Genomic DNA, 20,912 nt, shown 5'->3' with positions numbered 1-20,912 from the left:
TCAATATGCAGTTAACGTCTGTCATTTTCTCATCAGTGACATGCATCGAAACACTCTCTGGGTCAATGCGTGTAAATGATTTTGCACATTTTCTTGGACACTTTTAATGCTTCCAAACAGTTGCTGCATTTATAAATCGCCCATGTCTTGATGTAGTTTATTATGATGTGATTTACCTTCTATGTGCAATTTGATTGGACAGAAATCACAGGACTGATTTTTCTAATCCCTATAGACAATAAAATAAAGTAGTGACTGCAGGTTGAAGGAAAGTAGTGGAGTAAAAGTACCGATACTGCACAAATGTACTCAAGGGAAAATAAACCAGTACACATTGTTAAAAATACCACTCAATTACAGTAGTTTGCATATTTGTAATTTATTACTTTACACCACTGGCCCCTACAGACAAAGGTCCAAAATTTTTCCCATTCATAAGCTCATTTGTTTATTTTGACGGCTATGCCATCGTAAATTCTAAAAAAAGAACCCATCAAAGAAGGCTTTAAGACCAAGTGGAATCCTCTGTTGGCTGTCGATTCGGCATGACTTCAGATAGAAAACATACAATCTGACGTAAGTGAAGTCATCTTTCACTACTGACTTACTGTACTGTTGTTAAATAGAGAAAACATTTTAAAAAGTAACTTTTATTCTGAATGTTGGGCTTCTTTCTTGAAACGAAAAAATGACCAATAAAAAGGCATGAAGCACCAAAAACGGCCATTTTAAAGTTAACTTTAATACTAATTAGGCTATTTTTTTTATGAATTAATTTTCAAATGTACTTTTTTTTACAAGAGAGGCTAGAAAAATTATTATTATTATTTAATATTATTCAAATGGCCAAATTGAGGAATAATAATAAATAATAAATAACATTGACTACAGATTCCTATTTTTTGCTAATGATATGATGTAATAAATTTGTATTTTAAAAAATAAGCTTGTAACTTTTTTTTTTTTAAATTAGGAAATATTTTTTGGGCCATCAAAAAATGTCATGATCACCATCCGACAAGCTAATCAAATGCTTAAAATATCACTAAAATGCTTTATTTAAAACTTGTAATTGATAGAAAATTAGGCAAATAACTGCAAAAAGGTCCGCTTTTACCAGGCTGGCTATGGGTCTGTATTTCTAGCACACATTTTGTTTGTATATTACAGTCAAATTGTTTAACATTTTGGATTTTGGGTATCTCCTTTTCACTCCTTGGTTTAGAAAATTCTTATGACAGAATGGAAAAATATAATTTTAGTTTAATTTTTTAGAATAAAATATTGCATATAACCAGGCAAATAATGTATATACAAATTCTGACATATAGATTTGAATTAAGAATTGCTTTATTTATTGGATGGATGGATATGAATGAAACTACTGTAATTTCATGTACTGTAATTTAAAATCTGCAGATGCAAATTGATAAAATGTGAAAAAAGGAATACTTAAAAATGTATTTTGGGTGTTACATTAGACTCACAACAACACCTTGTGAAATTCCCCAAAGGCTTCAAAGCTTTAAACTGACAGGTGCATGAAAAGCTGTGTTTTTGCCTGCAGTGTCTGGCCTTAAGAGGAGCATTGTGGGATGGATGTGGTTCTCACAGTCTCTTCCTGCAGCTGCTGCATGGAGACACAGAGAGCCTCAGTCCCCAGCAACCCGCTTGTTTACAGAGACCCGATTCAAGCATGCTGAAAAGGGGGAGGTAAACTAGACAAAACGCCTGACCTGAACGATTGGATCGTAAAAACAAAGGGCAAAAGTTCAAATGAAACATATTTCAGCTCATTTTCATGCCATCTAGAAATAAAGAGCGACTTTCTGGTTCAAAACATAATGTTCTCTATGAAATTGGCATATGATTTAATGTGGGTATACCAGATTGACACACAACCAATGGTGTGGCTTTAGGGCGGGGCTATCTGTGTGTTCAGCCAATTGCAGACAGGGGGAATGTTAATTAGTTTTTTCTTCTACAGTTTTTTTCCCCCACCACTTCAGTTTGATGACAATAGTGGTAAAATAGAAACACATCTTTAATCTCATTGGGAAAATCAGAAACATTTTTCATGAGAGAGAAATCAATACGCTTTTATTAATATTTTACTGTGTATAACACTTTAATGTAGAAGTGTGTCACGATCACCAGTGATCTAAGCCTATGCAGAATGCTGGAGAACTACTCATCTGCCACCACATGAACTACAACTACCATGATGCTGTGTGCCAATCAACACCTGCTACAGCTGACAATAATCCAGACACTCTCACACACAGCTGAAACTCATAATTAAAGATAACCTGAACTAAAAAGACACGTCTCATTTTCACACACACATTTTACTGTGACCACGACTTCGATTTTGGATTACCCTTATGTATCTGTTTGTTCCTGTTTGACAATTGCCTGCCTCACTAAGCTATTTAAGAAAGTGTGTTTGGACACGCCCCTTCGCTGTCACCTGACTTACAAAGTGCCTTATTTAACTAAAAGAAAAATACAATACAATACAATACAATACAATATATACAATAAATATGCTTTTGTCATTTTTATTGTACTAAAATAGTTGTTGTAGGTAACTAAACTTATTGTCAAGACATATTCGTGATATATAGACCATTTTGAGAAAGGTAAACAATAACAATGGCCCTAATGTATTTCCTGTTTTACATTTTTAACTTCTATTCACCTTATTCTCCTCGTACGAGCAGGCGCAGCCATTTGAATCATTTTGTCTCGAAACTTCCGGTCACATTCACTTCCATTCATTTTTAAATGTTAAAAACAGCTCGTTTTGCTGCTTGGTGTTGCAAACTGATATTTTCTTATTATATTATTCTACTTTTTCTGTATTGTAATGCAAACACTTATTTGTAGAGTAAGTAGTTTGACCGTTTTTTGCCGTTTATTATTCCTAGTCATTTCTCCCATAAGCAACTGAATCGGAAGTTCTAAAACAATCGCAAAAACGCGCGCACTTCCGCATTGAAGAATAAGGTCAATACAGTGGGTGACACGTTAAAATGAGCGTTACCACCGTGCCTTGTACTGCCACCACTCTAAGATGTAAGAACATGTTTTTAGGTATGACCGCAGTTTGCGACAATGACGGGGCAAAAAGGGACGGGATGCAAATAGAAATAGCCTATAGAGTAGCTGTAAGGTTATTGATAGATCAGATATGGTTGCGGCCGGAAGTCAACGAGAATTATTTATATTATTTATTACATTTCTCATTTATTGTATTTTATTAACGTCTACCCCCACCCTAACTCTAAACCCAAGCGTCACAGTAATGTAAAAACAGTAGCTGCTATATTAATGTGCATATCGCACTTCCGGCTGGACGCATATCCGAACTAGACTTTACCCTTGCTGTAAATACTCTGCTACTTGTAAATGAAGATAAACAATAAAACAAAGCATTATAATTCCTTCATTAATCATTCAAAACTTGTTAACAAGCTTTATTATCATTGTAATCTTGTTAAGTGAAATGAGGATTAATTTTGGAAAGTAGAAGTAAAGAAATAAAAGACGAATGAAAAGAAAGTACAAACATACATACAAATAATTAGGCATAAATAAATAGATAAATAAATAAATAAATAAATCAGTATTTTAGCCTAAATATAGAGATGTGTGTTTTTTGTGTGTAATTTTAAAGTGATAGGACTAAGACAGTCAATAAATAAGCTTTTTCATTTACAGTTTTAATTTACATTTTCGTTGTTGATTATATTTTACTATTTTATTTTATTTCTCAATCACTGCATATAAATAATAAATGAATAATTAAATAGGCCTAATTATTTATTTAAAGACATTACCAGCAAAACGCTAAGAAAGCGGTCTGGTGCTATTTTTATATAGGCCTACTATAATTTAAAAGAAAGCTGCAAAGTGGGCTATATTATTATGTAGCTTCCGAGAATCCAAAAAGAGCCAGATACTGATAAATAATGTTATGGTAGCTGTTTTAACATGAAGAAATGCTTGAATTGCCTCTTATTACAGTTATGAAATAGTTTGATAGCAAGCAGGAAATGTTCATGGGGCAATAACATGACCACATTGAAATGGTCTATACAGGTAAACCCGAAAGTATTCATAACCCTGGGGTATGAATAATTTCGGGCTTGACTGTATACATAATTATATTAAGCTTTAATTTATGTTTATTAATGGTCATTTAATTCATGGGATTATTCATTATAATACATTAAATCAAACTTATTTTAATACATTTATTTACACAAGCACTTTTCGAAGCTAAAAAAAGCTTATAATATCACTGGTGCCAACAGTCTAAATTAGACTTTCCTTTTTCTTTTGCAGCTAAATTCGGGCACGAATGAAAGCCTGAATGCAGAGCAGGTGCGTGTGACAAATACAGGCATGAGGAAATTCTGCAAATGGCTGTATGAGCGTGAGTGCAGTGCACTGGTTATACTGCTGCACAAGAAGCTCCAAGTCGGAGTCCAGTATAATAAACACATGAGACTTGATGTTTGCTCATTATTGACGTGCCATTGCCATAGCAACAGCGACAGCCAGACACTCCGCTTAGAGAGTGAAAGCTGAACATTTCAGATGCTGTGAAAGAAAGTTGAGGAATGGTGAAGGGAACAGAGTGATACGAATTCATATGAATCAACTGAAATCAAGATTTTGTTTTAGAACACACCTCAACAGTCATTTTAATGCAAAGACTCCAAAATCTCTATTAAAGCCGCACGTTCAAATAAGCAGTTAAATTATTATAAATAATTAAAGGAATAAATATTTCCTCCACCACGTAATATAGATCATTAACCTAATTGTAGGTCATTTGCAGTTGCCAAGCAACACAGCAACTTGCTGCTTTAAAATAGAACATATAGAACATGTGAGTGTTTATGGGGCGTAGTGGGTAGTGCTGTCGCCTCACAGCAAGAAGGTCGCTCATTCGAACCCCGGCTGGGTCAGTTGGCATTTCTGTGTGGAGTTTGCATGTTCTCCCCGTGTTTGCATGGGTTTCCTCCAAGTGCTCCTATTTCCCCAAGTTCAAAGACATGTGCTATAGGTAAATGGGATGAGCTAAATTGTTCGTAGTGTATGTGTGTGAATGAGACTGTATGTTTCCTAGTGGTGGGTTGCAGTTAGAAGGGCATCCGCTGCGTAAAACATATGCTGAATAAGCTGGCGGTTCAATCGGTTGTGGTGATCTCAGAATGATAAAGGGACTAAGCCGAAAAGAAAATGAATAAATGAACATATAGTTATAATGTTGTGATTGACCTTAAAGAAATCATAAGGAGAACATTCACAGAACATTCCATAATGTTTATCAAAAGTTAAGGTCACACTTTATTTTGATGGTCCGTTTGTTGAATTAGGTTACATTGCATCTACATGCCAACTAATTCTCATTAGATTATTAGTAGACCGTTAGGTTAGGGTTAGTGTAAGTTGAATTGTACTTGCAAAGTTTCTTATAGTCAGTTAAATGTCTGTTGAAGGAGCAGTATCAACAGATATTAAACAGACAGTCTACTCAAATGGACCATCAAAATAAAGTGTTACCAAAGTTAAATGTAAATGTTAGCATGTAACATAATTAAAATAATGTTGTAGGAACATTTAATTAATGTTGATTAAAAAGCATAATATTATAATGCGGATGGAATGTTATGGGTCACACTTTATTTTGATGGTCCGTTTGTTAAAATTTAAGCTACATTGCAACATGCAAACTAATTCTCATTAGATTACAAGTAAACTGTTAGGGTTGGGGTTGGGGTGAGAGTAAGTTGACATGTACAGTACTTGCAAAGTTTCTTATAGTCAGTTAAATGTCTGTTGAAGGAGCAGTATTAACAGATATTAAGCAGACAGTCTACTAATACTCAAATGGACCATTAAAATAAAGTGGTACCATATAATATTTTAAAGAATACTTCTAGAACATTAATATAACATGAGACTGAAAAATGATAAAAACGTTTTGCATAACGTTAATAAAATAATAAAAAATAATGTAAATTCATCTAAATATCTGGATGTATTGAACATTCTAAGAATAAAATAAATAATAATGTCATACAAATGAATGGGAATGTTAAAGGAATGTTTTTTTTTTTTTGTAAACTAGATTTTTTTGCTGGGTTGTAGCTGGTTGGTTTGGTTTCTATACACCTTTTTTTTACAACGCAAAATTACCCATTATGCTTTGCGTGTATGCGCAAGGAGGATACTAAGAACTTCCGGTTGGCAGCTGATGCATATAAAGAGTCACATTCGGACAGCTTTGAAACAATAGTTTTAATCTATTTTGCTTGCTTTTAAAGTCTTTGAACTAATACTGCTGTCGATCAACACCATCTCCTGGACTGATTCATTTAAAAAATGTGATTTAATTGGATGGAAAACAACTGCTGCGAGGCATTTTTCCCTCGTTGTTAGACGGCATCTTCTGCAGTTTAAATGAAGCCTCATCATTGCTAAAGGCAATATTTTCTATTTCTTTCAAATATAGCCAACGCAAACAAATGTAATTCACCAAAATATTTGACACACACACACACGTAGCCTACTGTACTGTCCCACTAGCACGTTGATTGAATAAGTGGCACAAAGTGAAAATAAAGTTGCATTTTATAATGACAGAAAAACATATACCGTGGTAAATACTACACAATATAAACTAACTAAATGAAACATAACTGAAAATCACCCAGATTAGTCTCTGTAGGCACGGGACATCTACATGATGTCATTTTGACGTTAAACTCCAACGTACCCCAACATCATGGGGAGGTTGGATTTTGTTTGGAAAAGAAAATCGGGTTGATGTCAGAACCCAACGTCAGGCCAACATCAATGTCCAACGTCCAACTAAAATCAATGTCAACCAAATATCAGTGTCTGATCATGTTACACCTTGATGTTGTGTGACAATACCACACGGACATCTGTCAAATCTTGAATTTTGGTCACTTTCCAACACAACCTAAAATTAACCAAATATCAATGTAATTTGACGTCGTAATTGACGTCAAAAAAACATTATCCTTAGACGCTGATTAGACATTGAATTTTAGTCATCTGAAGTCACACCCTAAATATAACCTAATATTAATGTCTTATGATGTTGTGTGCCTGCTGGGGTATCAGTAACGTAGTTTTATTGGTAATTTTTGGAAATTGCATGGCGTGCGTGCATGCGTATGTACGTACGTGCATTAAAAAGCTGCTGAATACATTATAACAGCTGACCGGTCCGGAACACTGACACTATATTTCAGCATCTGATCTGATGGCAGACACTGAATTAGGAGAGCGTTTTTCTCTTGCACTTGAATCTTGCATCTGATAGAAGTATAACGGCATTTTTATGTCACAAGTAAAACGCCACGGAGAAGCGAGATCAGCCATCGGTGGCAGATGGAGATTTAACTCTCTCGCGAGGCCTCTCTCTCGAACTCTTGGTGTCGCATGCACTCGCTCTCTCTCTGCTTTCCCTTGACTTTTGTCAGTGACGGTGCTGTGCGCATTTCCCACATTCATCAGAAGTTAAGCCCCAAATTGACATAGGTGATAAAAAGATTCAACTTTAGTCATGTTCATGTTGTGAAAAACTACCAAAGGCGTTACCCAATAAGTTTGATGTCTTCCTATTGAAAAAAACTAAAGTTGGATCCAAGATGGCCGACTTCAAAATGGCCACCATGCTCACCACCCATCTTGAAAAGTTTGCCCCCTCACATATACTAATGTGCCACAAACAGGACGCTAATATCACAACCATTCAGATTTTATTAAGGTGTATCCATATAAATGGCTCCCCCTGTATAATGATGGTTTGTTTTGTAGACTATCGAAAAAAAAAATTAGCTTAAAGGGGCTAATAATTTGACCTTAAAATGGTTCAGAAAAAATTAAAAACTGCTTTTATTCTAGCCGAAATAAAACAAATTAGACTTTCTCCAGAAGAAAAAATATTATCAGACATACTGTGAAAATTTTGCTCTGTTAAACATCATTTGGGAAACATTTAAAAAAAGAAAGAAAACAATTCAAAAGGGGGCTAATAATTCTGACTTCAACTGTATGTTAAAATGTGAACCCTGAGAGTATAAGGGTCCCCTAACTTTAAAGTGGTCTGTTTATAAGTGCTGTATTATAATTCAGTCAGCATGAATTACCAGCAGAGCTTGCAGACTATCAAACACTTTCCTGAATTCACTTTTAGGAATTCCAGTTCAAACATGCACATTGTAAGCACTAACTGAGAGAAACTTCTATGATTAGTCAAGCTTAATTTCAGTCATGAACACTTTATAAGGATTACAGCAAGGCGACAGCGATAGATGCAATTTCCATTATGTAAATGCAACCCTTTAAAGGAACCCAGCATCTCCATGGTGACCGTCGAATAGAGTGTGCATTTTTCCTGTGTGTTTGAGTGTGTGTGTGCGTGTGTGTGTGTGTGTGTGTGTGTGTGTGTGTTAAAGTTGATTTCACACTGGCAGGACAAATCATATTCCACCCACATATACAAACACACTCACATGTGTTGTTTCTGGGGGAGTTTTTGGTGGCGAGTGTACAAGCTCATGAACAGACAGATAAACCACAGGGTGTTAGAAAAGTCTTCCTATAAAGAGGGAAGCTCATTGCTGTGGAAACAATGGCACAGACTGTGAGGGATACTAGATGGAAGCCCCTTCATTTCCTGTGAAAGACCCAGTAATGTACCGTAAACCATGCACACTTTGGTTTTTAGGATTATTAGCACAACATGGTAGTGTTTCTCTGGAAGGCTCTGTTCATTTCTTTGTTGACTAGGTTATTGAATGTACTTTATGTAACCTACGCTCAGGTGCATTCAGTGCCTGGAACATGGAACTAACACCAAATGGCAACAGATACTGGAGTATTTTTATGGTTGCTTATATGGAATTTCACATACTGTACCGTCGAAGTCAGAATTATTAGCCCCCCTGAATTATTAGCCCCCCTGATTATTTTTTTCCCCATTTTCTGTTTAACGGAGAGAAGATTTTTTCAACACATTTCTAACATAATAGTTTTAATAACTCATTTCTAATAACTTTATCCACACGGAATTTGCGCGCGCAGAATTCCACAGATTTTCTGCAGATTTTTAGCACATCATTAATTCTGTTTATTTACTTGAGTAAATGTGTGTAAATTTTAATTTATTCAGTTTTTAAATTAATTACAGTAAAATAATTGACTAATATAAAAATGTTCATCTGATTTATGTACAGTGCAGTTTGTACAGTAAAAATTTCTTTTAGTAGATATATTATATGAGAATATATATATATATATATATATATATATATATATATATATATATATATATATATATATATATATATATATATATATATAAAGTGAATCTAATTGGATTTGCATTTTAAACATATAATAAATGTAAAAGATATTATTTTTTATTTCACATATTAAGGTTTTAGTTATGATACTCCCAAAATAGCAAAAAAAGTCCGCAGATTCCGTCTGGCCCTACTATTAACTGATTTATTTTATCTTTGACATGATGACAGTAAATAATATTTTACTATATATTTTTCAAGAGACAAGTATTCAGCTTAAAGTGACATTTAAAGGCTTAACTAGGTTAATTACATTAACTAGGCAGGTTATGGTAATTAAGCGAATCATTGTACTGTATATTGATGGTTTGTTCTGCAGACAATCAAAAAAAATATATATATATAGCTTAAAGGGGCTAATAATTTTGACCTTATTAATTTAAAACTGCTTTTATTTTAGCCGAAATAAAACAAATAAGACTTTCTCCAGAAGAAAAAATATTATCAGACACACTGTGAACATTTCCTTGCTTTGTTATTGGGGAAAAAATCTGACTTCAACTGTATATCTCAATTCGAACAGCATATTCATTCATTCATTCATTTATTTTCTTTTCAACTTAGTGCCTTTATTAACCAGAGGTCACTACAGCGGAATGAACCGCCAACTTATCCAGCGGATGCCCTTCCAGCTGCAACCCGTCACTGGGAAACACCCATACACTCTCATTCACACATATACATACACTACGGACAATTTAGCTTACCCAATTGACCTATTGCGCATGTCTTCGGACTTGTGGGGGAAACCGGAGCACCCAAAGGAGACCTACACCAACTCGGGGAGAACATGCAAGCTCCACACAGAAACGCCAACCGACCCAGCCAAGGCTCGAACCAGCGACCTTTTTGCTGCCAGATTTCTTTTCATTTCAAGTATTATTTAGGATGAACAAGCTTTGAATGTAAAAAAATGCTAGATTATTCATTCATTCATTTACCTTTGGCTTAGTCCCTTCTATGTTAGGGGTATTTATAACCATTCCAGCATATGTCTTACACAGTGGATGCCCTTCTAGCCACAACCCAGTACTGGGAAACACCCATACACTTACTCACCCTTCACTCATTTGTAATAGAGTGTGCCATAATGCATGAGTAGTGAAGTATGGTTACGCAACTATGATGACAAGGTTTCACTTTTGAACAGCATCCTGAAGCCGCGGCCAAACAACAAATCTGAAACTCCTTGCCTTGTCTGTAATTATCTATCTGTCCAAATTAAGCTGATTTGGCAGGCCGGAGCGTTGCAATCTAATTTTAATATAGAATTTTTTTTTTCTCCCACCCCTAGTACGCCTGCTTAATTTTTTATTCACTCAACTTCATTCAGTAACAAGCAAATGACTGCATACAGAATGTACTCGGGTGATTGAATCATGTATTCAAATGAATCATATTTCTTAAATAGAGTAATGCAAGGAACATTTTATTAAGAACCAATAATAAATCACACGTCATTTTGTTTTGTAGCCTAATGTCCTGGTTTTGTAAATCACTGAATCACGATCTCCATTGTACGCTATAAACAATTTCATCCATTCTTTTTAATACATGAGAGAAAAGGATTACAGGTTTGAAACGACTCCAGAGCAGACTAAAAAAGAGACTATATTGAGATGTTAAAGAGTACTGACTCATTTGTCATGATGAGATGATGTACTGGACTTACGCAGAAAAATGACAAAGCTTGGCTGTATCACACGGCTCAGCCTTAAAAGCTCTTATTGGATGGCACACAATTACTGCTTCCCCCTGTACGAGAAGGCTGGAGAAAGTGGAAATCGAACTGTCAGATAATTTATGCAGGCCATTTCTGTTATGTAGCTGCAGCCAGGGAAAAAAAGGGCTTTTAATAGATGGGGGTCATCCCTGCGCGGGGTGGGGGATGAAAGTGTGAGCCACTGTACTGCACTCCACTAAAGACGCCTGCCCAACACAGCCTCTTTCACTTGCCAAAAGGGATTTTCATCTTTCTTTTTCTTTCAGTGCTTTTCAGTAATTTCACACAGGGTCCAACTAGCTGTTCAATTATAACAGTCATTTAGCGGGTTTTTAGACTGTAAATTAAACCAATTTGCACATCAGTTGCTTAGTGACTTTATTAGGAAATGTAACTTAATAAATGGTTTTAAAGGGATAGTTCACTGAAAAAAATGATAATTTGCCCGCCCTCATTTTCATGTCATGAATTATTAATTCAGTATAGAGTTTTGATTCAGTCTATGATATAGATGACTTTCTGGCCTAAGTAGAACACTAAATATTGTAACATTACGGATGGGATAACGGAGATGAGGATCCTATAGCAGAGTCTTTATTACACAAGGATTGGTCAGGCAGGCAAGAGTCGATCACAGGAGCAAACAGTATTATGTGGACAATCCAAAAGAGTTAAAAACAGGTAAAGAGGTTGATCCAAGCGGCTTGCATCAAACAAGGCAAAAAATCAAACACGGCAGAGCAGGGCAAGGAGAAACGCTTCGTAATGTGTACAGGTAACAACAAGACTCAGCAATGTCTGTGTGTGTGTGCTGTATAAATAGTCCATGTAATGAGTGCTTAAGTAGCTTCAGCTGTGTGAGTTTGTAATCAGTCTGGATCAGGAACCGATGTGTGTGGTGAATGCTTGGAGTTGTAGTCCATGTAATGGCGGATTTGTAGTCCGTCAGCGATCTGCAGCCACTAACCTCATATGTATGGCTTTTTTATTGTAGTAAACTTGCTCAGTAGCTCACCTGGTGCACTCATGCACTTGTGATGTCTATGAGTCTAACGCAACTGTCGGAATACGCCCTCTTGTGGCAGTTGCACAGAATTTTCAGTTCTGTCATGCCTCATGAGAGAGAAGCTGTTCGCGCAGTGTCCGAAAATAAAGGAGTGCAAAAACAAGAGCCTTTATTCTCCGTGCGTTCACCATGGTTGAATGAATACTAGAAACTCATAGACCACTAAAAATTTTGGAGGGAATGTGGAGAAAATAAAAAAAATTCTATGAATAGAAATGTTTTTTTAAATATAGAATTAATTAAAATTATTTGCTAAAAAAAAAATGAAAAAAATCTAGTATTTTTAATCTAACATGCACAGACCTGCTTGGACAACACTGGAATACATCACATCCGGTTGGCCAGTCGCATACGCTCTAGTCGCAGGAGTTCAAATATTTCAACGTATCCGCAGCTCAAATCAGATCTAAATTTTCCACATACGGAGATGATCGGAGGTCCACGCAGCTCCATTGGAAATGAATGACTTCTGGTCTGTCGCTTGTCGTTTGTCGCGTGCAGTTGAAAGGTGGCTTATGAGTCCCGTGAAGCACAGTTGGGACCAAGAGCACAAAGTTATGTAAAAACCAGGTAAATGGTATGTTTGATCTAACAAATGCATTTTTATTGCACATTTAAGGGTCTGGGGTAAGGATAAAATAGTTTTCAGAAAGGTTTAGGGTAAGCTTTAGTGCAGCTTATGTGTTGGATTTAAACTATGTAAATGTACATATTATCATTTTTAAAAAACTGTTCAAACAATCACATATCTCTCATGATGATTCATAAAACGCAATGCGTCTCATTACATTAAGGAAACAGGCAAGACATTCTACGAAGAAACTGAACATTAATTACATTAATACATGTACATGTTGATTGTGAAATTTTAAAGAATGCTAGACAAAGATATTAAACTAAGAGGACTTTTACGGATGTTTTTCAAAATCTCTCTCTAGGAAGAAGAATGTTGTTATTTATCATAAATTGAAGTGAAAAATCATACTTAATGTTTTTACTGTAAAATGTTCAGTGTTTTTTTGTATTCTCTCGTATTGAGGTACAAAGATGTCATTATTATTACGTAATGTGTTTTTATCTGTATTGATCTTGCCATCAAATAAGTTCTGATGTGGCAAAAAACAAACAAAGAAATATTAATACATGTAATCATTTTTATATGTCACATATGTGGCGGCAAAACTGAAATGCAGTCCATAATAGTTTTAGTTTACTTTCGTTACTGTATGATAAAAAATATGAGGTTATTGATTGCATTTAACGTTGTTGTAAATAATGTTCTAATTCCTGGGCAGACCAATCACGTTGCTTCATAAAAACTTAAAATAATAGTGTTAATTTCACTCTCTAAAATTTACACCTGAAATTTTGTTATTTTTTTTTATACTTGCATAGTTTTAAAAAAGCACTGCTAGTGTTAATTTAACGCTGTGTTTTCCACTCCCTTTCCATATTTGTATGGAATAAATATGTTAAAACTACACTTTCAGTGTTAATAGTTTAACACTAACAGTATACTTCTTAACAATAATAGTGTTCGTTATAGTGTTCATATATTCCTAGGTTTATATTTAAATGTATTTTAGCCATATAAATTGTTTACTGCATTACAGGAGAGTGTACATTGATCATTTAAAAAAATAGTCAAAACTGTACAAGTTGAAATTGTTATTTTTAACAATGCAACCTAAATGCAAGTTAAACCAACATAAAAGAAGGTACAACATATTTACTATTATCTGACCCATATGAACTCAGATCAAATGGCCTGTAGAACTTCAATTCACTTGCTTTTATAAGTTCACCCAACTAATGGCCTAAAGTTAAATTAAAAGCAATTTTATTATACTTTTAAGATGAATTGCTACAATGATCCTTGTACCTTGTAAATTCTAAATCTATTTGCTTTTACCTTTGGTGGTAAATTTAACCCTTAAATAAAGCCTAGGTTATTTTTTTCTCTTCAGAACTTCATGTAACGATACACGATATTTGTATGATCAACAAATCCATGAAGAGTCACACTGTGACAGGTGCAGTTTTACCAAACAAAAGAGTCTACCACAAAGACTAAAAAGCATATAGACTGCATTCGAAATTGCATACTTCTATATTGTATAGTACGCTAAAAACAGTATGAGAGCCGAGTAGTATGTCTGAATTCATAGAATTAGAAAAACAGTATGTGAGAAGTACTCGGATGACCTACTGCTTCCGATGAGATTGTGAAGTGCGCATCCAATGCATGCTACGCTATCCCATGATGCACCGCGAGAGAATTCATAAATGGGAATGATGCAACGGAACTGGCATGGGTAAGGTCACATGATCATGACAAAATGGTGGATGTAGTTCCATTCATACTACTCACATTCATACGGGATAGAACAGCCTGATCTCACGAGAAAACGTAAGTATTTTACGTTTTGTCAGTTTAGTGGCTAATTTGTACAAATTCAAGTTCAGTCGTACGATTTTAAAAAGGAGGCGTGGCACCAAACCCCACCCCTAAATCCAACCGTCTTTGGGGGATGAGCAAATCGTACTAAATTGTACGAATTAGATCGTACGAAATCATACGAATTAGCCACTAAATCAAAAAGTTACAAATTGCTGTGAGATTGTGTTGGATAGAACACACTTTTTTAATAGTCGAGTAGTAAATTCAAATTTAAATACAGTAGCTACTTAGTAGGCGATTTGGGATGCACCCTCAGTGTTACATACAGTACTTATAATATGCAAGATGCAGTTTTGTGGGCAGTAAAAAACATTTCAGATTAGTAAATGTCCTCAATTTACTTAAGCATCAGCAGGTGTGGCCTAAAGTTTGGACGCTGACTTCAAATCATTGGTAGTGTCTAATGCTCTTTTTCTGTTCTGTGCTTTTTCTCAGCAGTGTAGCATTAAAGCCTTTCCCAGGCTGCTGTGTGACAGCCGGATCAGAGCAGCACTCCTGAGATCCCTGCTGTGTCAGGTAGGAAAAAACAGCAGGTCTTTTTAATTGAAAAAAGATCGAATCACCCAGTTAGTGGAGGTTGGTTGAGCGACTATGTATGTACTGACAAGAGACAAGAACTGAAACACACGCAGCTATTGATCATGATCACGCAATTTATTTCCCTAAGTTAACAGACTTCACAGTCGAATTGAGGGATGTGGGAAAGGATATATCAGCATAGATAGGATCCTCACTGTATTTATGGTTGCTAATTTTTCAGGGATTTTCGTGTCTGTAACAGCATTTATTTGGAGCTCAAATGTGCTCAAGTGAGATCCAGCACAGAAAGTACTTAAAAAAGCACATTAAATATCAATCAATGTTTCGAAATTGTGTTAGCTTACATGCATTTTGAGAAATTACTCAGAAAAAAAATGAGTCGTAGAATGCACTAATTTGATTTCACATTAATTAGTCTGGGAAAAACAAAAGTTTTTATCCAAGCTGTTCAATCAGAATATATATTGTATCAGGATAAAGATCTTTGTGACTAAAACATAACATTTGCTTGTGTTTTATATAGTATAAGTAACTAAAGTAATGCTTTACTTTTCATTCCATTCATTTGATTATTTATACTTTTAGAAATGCAAAGGAGATTTAAAAGCATTGATCTACCACTAGACTGCTATATTTTGTATAATGTGAGCAAATATGCTCCAGGTATGTCTTCCAGATATATGGGGACCCTAAGGAAAGCTGACCTGGCTTCGTAATTGAAATATATGCATATTAATATGAATCATAAATCCACTAAATTAGATTGTGAGGCCCTGTTTAAACATACACTTTCATGTTTAAAAGCCAGGGTGTTTTATAATTCACTCAAGCCTACTTGTCTTTTTAATTTATTTTTGGTTTCTTGAGCAAGGATTCTTGATAGCTACGTTGGTCCAGTCAAAACCTGCCATTTATAATAATATTTCAATGTATCAATTCAAAGCTGGAATACGACAAACAATCTAGCTGTATACAAGAATAATGCATCAGTCAAGGGTGTAAATGTATGCATTTTTGCATCAAAAAATTCAGCACAGGTTTTTTTGGTTGAATAAAGCACAGCAATGCAAAACTTAATAAGGAACAGGATCAAATGCTTTTGTTTATGCTGTTTCATTTAATGCGTGAATAAAACTTAGGTTTATAACTTAAATTTCACTGGCGGTTCTTCTTTACTACTAGTTATAGCACAAAATAAAGATAAATGAACTTATCTCATGTGAACGCTCTGTCAGTTTTTCAACTGTGGAAAGATTATGAACTGTGCAGTTTGTAAACACTAGCTATGTTTTCATCCACCTATTTTTATGGGCATTTTCGATATGCACATAAAAAACGGTCGGAACGGAAGTTTTGAAAATGCGCATAACTGAGTAGGATAAACTTTTCATTCGATAAAAAAGATGCGCATAAACTACGATGGAAACACTTTTAACAAACAAATTACAGTATGCGTATTAAAATATATCATGTGATTTCGTTGTACGAGATCATGTGGTGATAAAAATGTGTGTGAATGAACAAACCAGCAGGCTGACCACAATGTAAAACATCTGAAATATTGTTTTTGTCATTCTAAAATGCCTTAACCATCTCAGTATTAGTGTTATTATATGATTAATGGCCTCCAGAATCAAGAGCGTCTGTGCTCCGCTTATCACGCTGTCAAACGCCACCGCACGTTCACTGCGTGTCGGGACTGCCTTCTGAGGCACAAGTCATTTATTAAGTGAAAAAAAGATTCACGCAGCTTCTCTTATCGCAGCAAATTCTGATTTTACTGTTGATATTGGGTGCCAGATAATCAAGAAGTGACGATTTTGTTCACGCTGACTCCTTGGATGGAAACGCTGCTTTATTCGCACATCTTTTATGTGATGATTTTAAGTTAATTTATATTTTTGAATGGAAACATTGCTACTGTTACATAATATCACTGTTATCAGTTGTATATTAATGTATTAGACTAACACTTTGGATTTGGCTATATATGCACATGTTATAGTAATTAATAATAATTATAATACTAATTTATAATTATTATAATTTGGAATTATAATTAAATGTAATTAAACACACACAACTACAGTAGTTTTGTGCCCTTGTCTACCAAAAATACACTGAAAAGTGATTTCAAAACAGAGGTATACCATTACACCCTTGGTATGTATTTACTATCTTACTGCTTTTCAGTGTATGAGGATGAGTGCTGGAAAGTAACACAACATCTTGCTAAAAGCAATATAGCTTCAAAGAAGAAAAGCCTCATTAGCTGCATCTCATACCAAGGTGGCATGTCTTGTTGTTTATCTCATGAGAGCCATTTAAGACTAAACCATTGCCTGTATCTGCTCTGGGGCTGTCATATATCAGTGACAAGATCATTCTGACTCATGCCAAACCAACAACACAGAGCAAATGTCAGCTTTAGAGAGCAAATGTTTTCCGAATCAACAAGACCTCATGAAGTCATCTGTACAGTATATCAGAGACCAGAATCTTGTGATTCATAATGGGATCTTCACATGTTTCATGTCAAGTCAAACACATACATTCCCTTATACATCCACACATCCCAGAATGTTTGTCTAAATGAAACCTATTTGTGGTCCAGATGAAATATGACTGATGGATACATTTTCTCCAGCTGCTTTTAAGAGGACACTTAACTGTATGAGAAAGATGGAAACAATAAAGCCTGCAAATGCATAGTGCCATCTAGGGGTTTTTATGTAGGAGAAATAAAATGAACGATGCCTGGAAGACCTTTTGTTAACACACAACACTCATCTTGGGGAATAAAATGTGAATTAGACAGTGAAAATAGAAAACTATAGGAAATACTGATCTGGTTAAAAGACAAAATGATCATGTTCTGTGAGATCAAGCTCATGCACATCTTACAGGCTGTCAACACTAGACTAACGTTATCTGAACGTTATCAGTTTTTTCAACAGTTATTTATTTTTCAATTATTTATAACTTATTTATTGCAGAATTACACTTAATTATAAACGCTACGATGTAAATGAGCAATTCTAAAAAAAAAAAAAAAAATTTTTGAGAAGAAAATGAAATAATTTGTGTCTATCATATTATAGAATGATTTTCAGCAAATGATTTATATATACGGTTCAGTCTTTTTATAAATAAAACGTTAACTGAACCACTTGAAGAGAGTTTCTTAAATGATAATTCTTTTCGCAATATTGCTTAGCAACAGCCCACTGCATACCAAATGAAATCCTTGAATATAAGTGATCCACTTAATAAAGGCTTCATTTATTCACAATCATCTCATAAAGTTCTGCACTGATTAAATCTAATGCAGTGATGGTCAAATATGTGAGCGCTCTATCATCATCAAAAAAAATTTTTTAACTCTTCTGATTATTTCTAGACCAACAGGCTGCCCATGTTAAAAACAGAAAAAAGCCTAGCTATAAGATGAGATATACAGCTATAAGATGAGAGATTATATATATATATATATATATATATATATATATATATATATATATATATATATATATATATATATATATATATATATATATATAATTTTTTTTTTTTTTTTTTACGTCAGTAATTAATTCATTTATTTTTTTTTCTCTGGAAAAAGTTGAATAAATGGAATAATTTAACTGCATGCATTAAAATATATGCAGTTTACAGAAAATAAATAGCATTGGTGTTTTAGCAGAACAAATACACTTTATCCCAACCTATTGTCCCAGATAATAACTTAAAGTCGAATATATATATATATATATATATATATATATATATATATATATATATATATATATATATATATATATATATATATATATATGTATATATATATATATATATATATATATATATATATATATATATATATATATATATATATATATATACATACATACATATATATATATATATATATATATACGCACAACATGCTGACAAGGCCAAAGGTGAAAGGTCACAGACTGTTGAAAATCTGAGTAAGAATGGACAACTAATACCATTTTGTGTTATAGTTTAAAATGGTTATGTTTTAAAAAAATATATAGTATTAAAAAACTCTGTTCAAGAACAAAAACGACACATATCCATAGCGTTTTCTTTGGTAAAACCGAGAGAATGACCCGAAGACAATAGAATGGTTAAGCAGCGTCTCATGATGGGAGCCCGTCCTCGTCTCCGTTACTGTGGAAACCAACTTCACATCCAGCTATACAGAAATTCCTACCACAAGCCGCACTCAAACTTCAGCACACAAGCCACTCATTCTTAATTGCCAAATTCTGCCTTTGTTGAAATACAATAAAGCAATCACATGCATTTGATATGGAAAAACAAGACAACTCACAGCAGTTAGTTACGGCGAAACTGTTTGCTACTTCCAGATTATCGATGTGAGGCGTCAGTCTAAATTCAGCCGTTCCGAACTGAACCATTCCGATCCGAAACGCGCTGTACTCCTGATCGGCTCCCCTCGGAAACAAGCCTCCTGTACGATACACACACAAATACAGCTTATGAATACTTAGTTCACGTCTATTACAAGCGCTAGTTTAACAAAAAAATAAATAAAATGAATGACGCGCGTACCGATTTGAACACTTGGAGAGCCTCCAGTTGTCATCCCTAATAAGAGGGCTATGAGACAAATCGATAAATTCTTCAACTGTTGCATCTCCTCGACAGTGTGTGTTCAGCCACTGTGTGAAGGAAATAATCTGTCGTTTACAGTGTGAGTCAAATCCGTAACATATTGAGGCGTTGCTGGAGAATGAGAGCGGCTGCGGTCTGCAGGTGGTTTCTCTATCGCGGACTCCTGCCTCAGTCCCGCTTCTGGAGGAATAATGCAGATTTATCTCTCTCTCTTTCCTTCTCTCTCTCTCTCTCCTCTCTCTCCCTCCTCCCTCGAGTCGCGCGCCTTTCTGTTAGTTGATACCTTTACTAACATACAGGAGCAACGCACACTGTAGTCACACCGGCGACTGTGAATGAGGGCGCATAGAGATTAATATCACTTTTTAAAATATAGTTGCACGTGCCACATTATTAATTTTTTTGTTTGTTTTGGTTTCAGGCATTTATTTAGTAGCAAATTAGAACATTTTATTTTAGTAGCACTTTAATAATGATAACTAGTAAAAGTAACCCGAATAAACATACTTCTAAACCGTTTTTAGTTGATTTACAGTATTTAAAATGTACTAATATATTTTTAAATATTGCTAAGAAAAGGTGTATTGAAAAAAAATACATTTTACGTTTTTTTTTTACGAGTTTTTACATTTTAAATCAATTTAGACAAATTAATGGTGGCGTTGTGGCTCATTGGTTGGCACTGTTGCCTCACAGCTGGTCACTGGTTGCAACCGACTAGGCCAGTTGGCATTTCTGTGTGGAGTTTGCATGTTCTCCCCGTGTTCTTGTGGATTTCCTCCAGGTGCTCCGGTTTCCCCCATAGCCCAAAGACATGCAGTATAGGTGAATTGAATAAGCTAAATTGGCTGTACACTACCTGACAAAAGTCTTGTCGTCGATGTAAAAGCAACACATAATAACTTGAATGATAACTTGACTTTTAGTTAGATTTAAGGCAGATTTTTCAGATGAATCATCTGTTGAACTGCATTTCAATCATCACAAATACTGCAGAAGACATAATGGAACCTGCATGGACCCAAGATTCTGATAGAAATC

The 20,912-nt window shown here is 34.8% G+C and overlaps 1 protein-coding gene across 5 annotated transcripts in view; it reads right to left on the bottom strand.

Annotated features, from left to right (window-relative positions):
• gria2b (glutamate receptor, ionotropic, AMPA 2b) overlaps window positions 1-20,047 on the bottom strand; it is a 63,405-nt gene extending 43,358 nt beyond the window's left edge. For all 5 annotated transcript variants that reach the window (XM_056471907.1, XM_056471903.1, XM_056471904.1 and 2 more), the window contains exons 1-2: window positions 19,809-20,047; window positions 19,567-19,707 (exon numbers count right to left, since the gene is read on the bottom strand). In XM_056471907.1, coding sequence (XP_056327882.1) covers window positions 19,567-19,707; window positions 19,809-19,893 — 226 coding nt within the window. In that variant the 5' untranslated portion in view covers window positions 19,894-20,047. The remainder of the gene's footprint in view (window positions 1-19,566; window positions 19,708-19,808) is intronic.
• Window positions 20,048-20,912: the final 865 nt, after the last annotated feature.

This window comes from Danio aesculapii, chromosome 14, assembly GCF_903798145.1.
Source record: "Danio aesculapii chromosome 14, fDanAes4.1, whole genome shotgun sequence".
Classification (NCBI taxonomy): Eukaryota; Metazoa; Chordata; class Actinopteri; order Cypriniformes; family Danionidae; genus Danio; species Danio aesculapii.
Note: the sequence above shows the minus strand (reverse complement) of the source record. Positions and strands in the feature narration are given on the sequence as shown.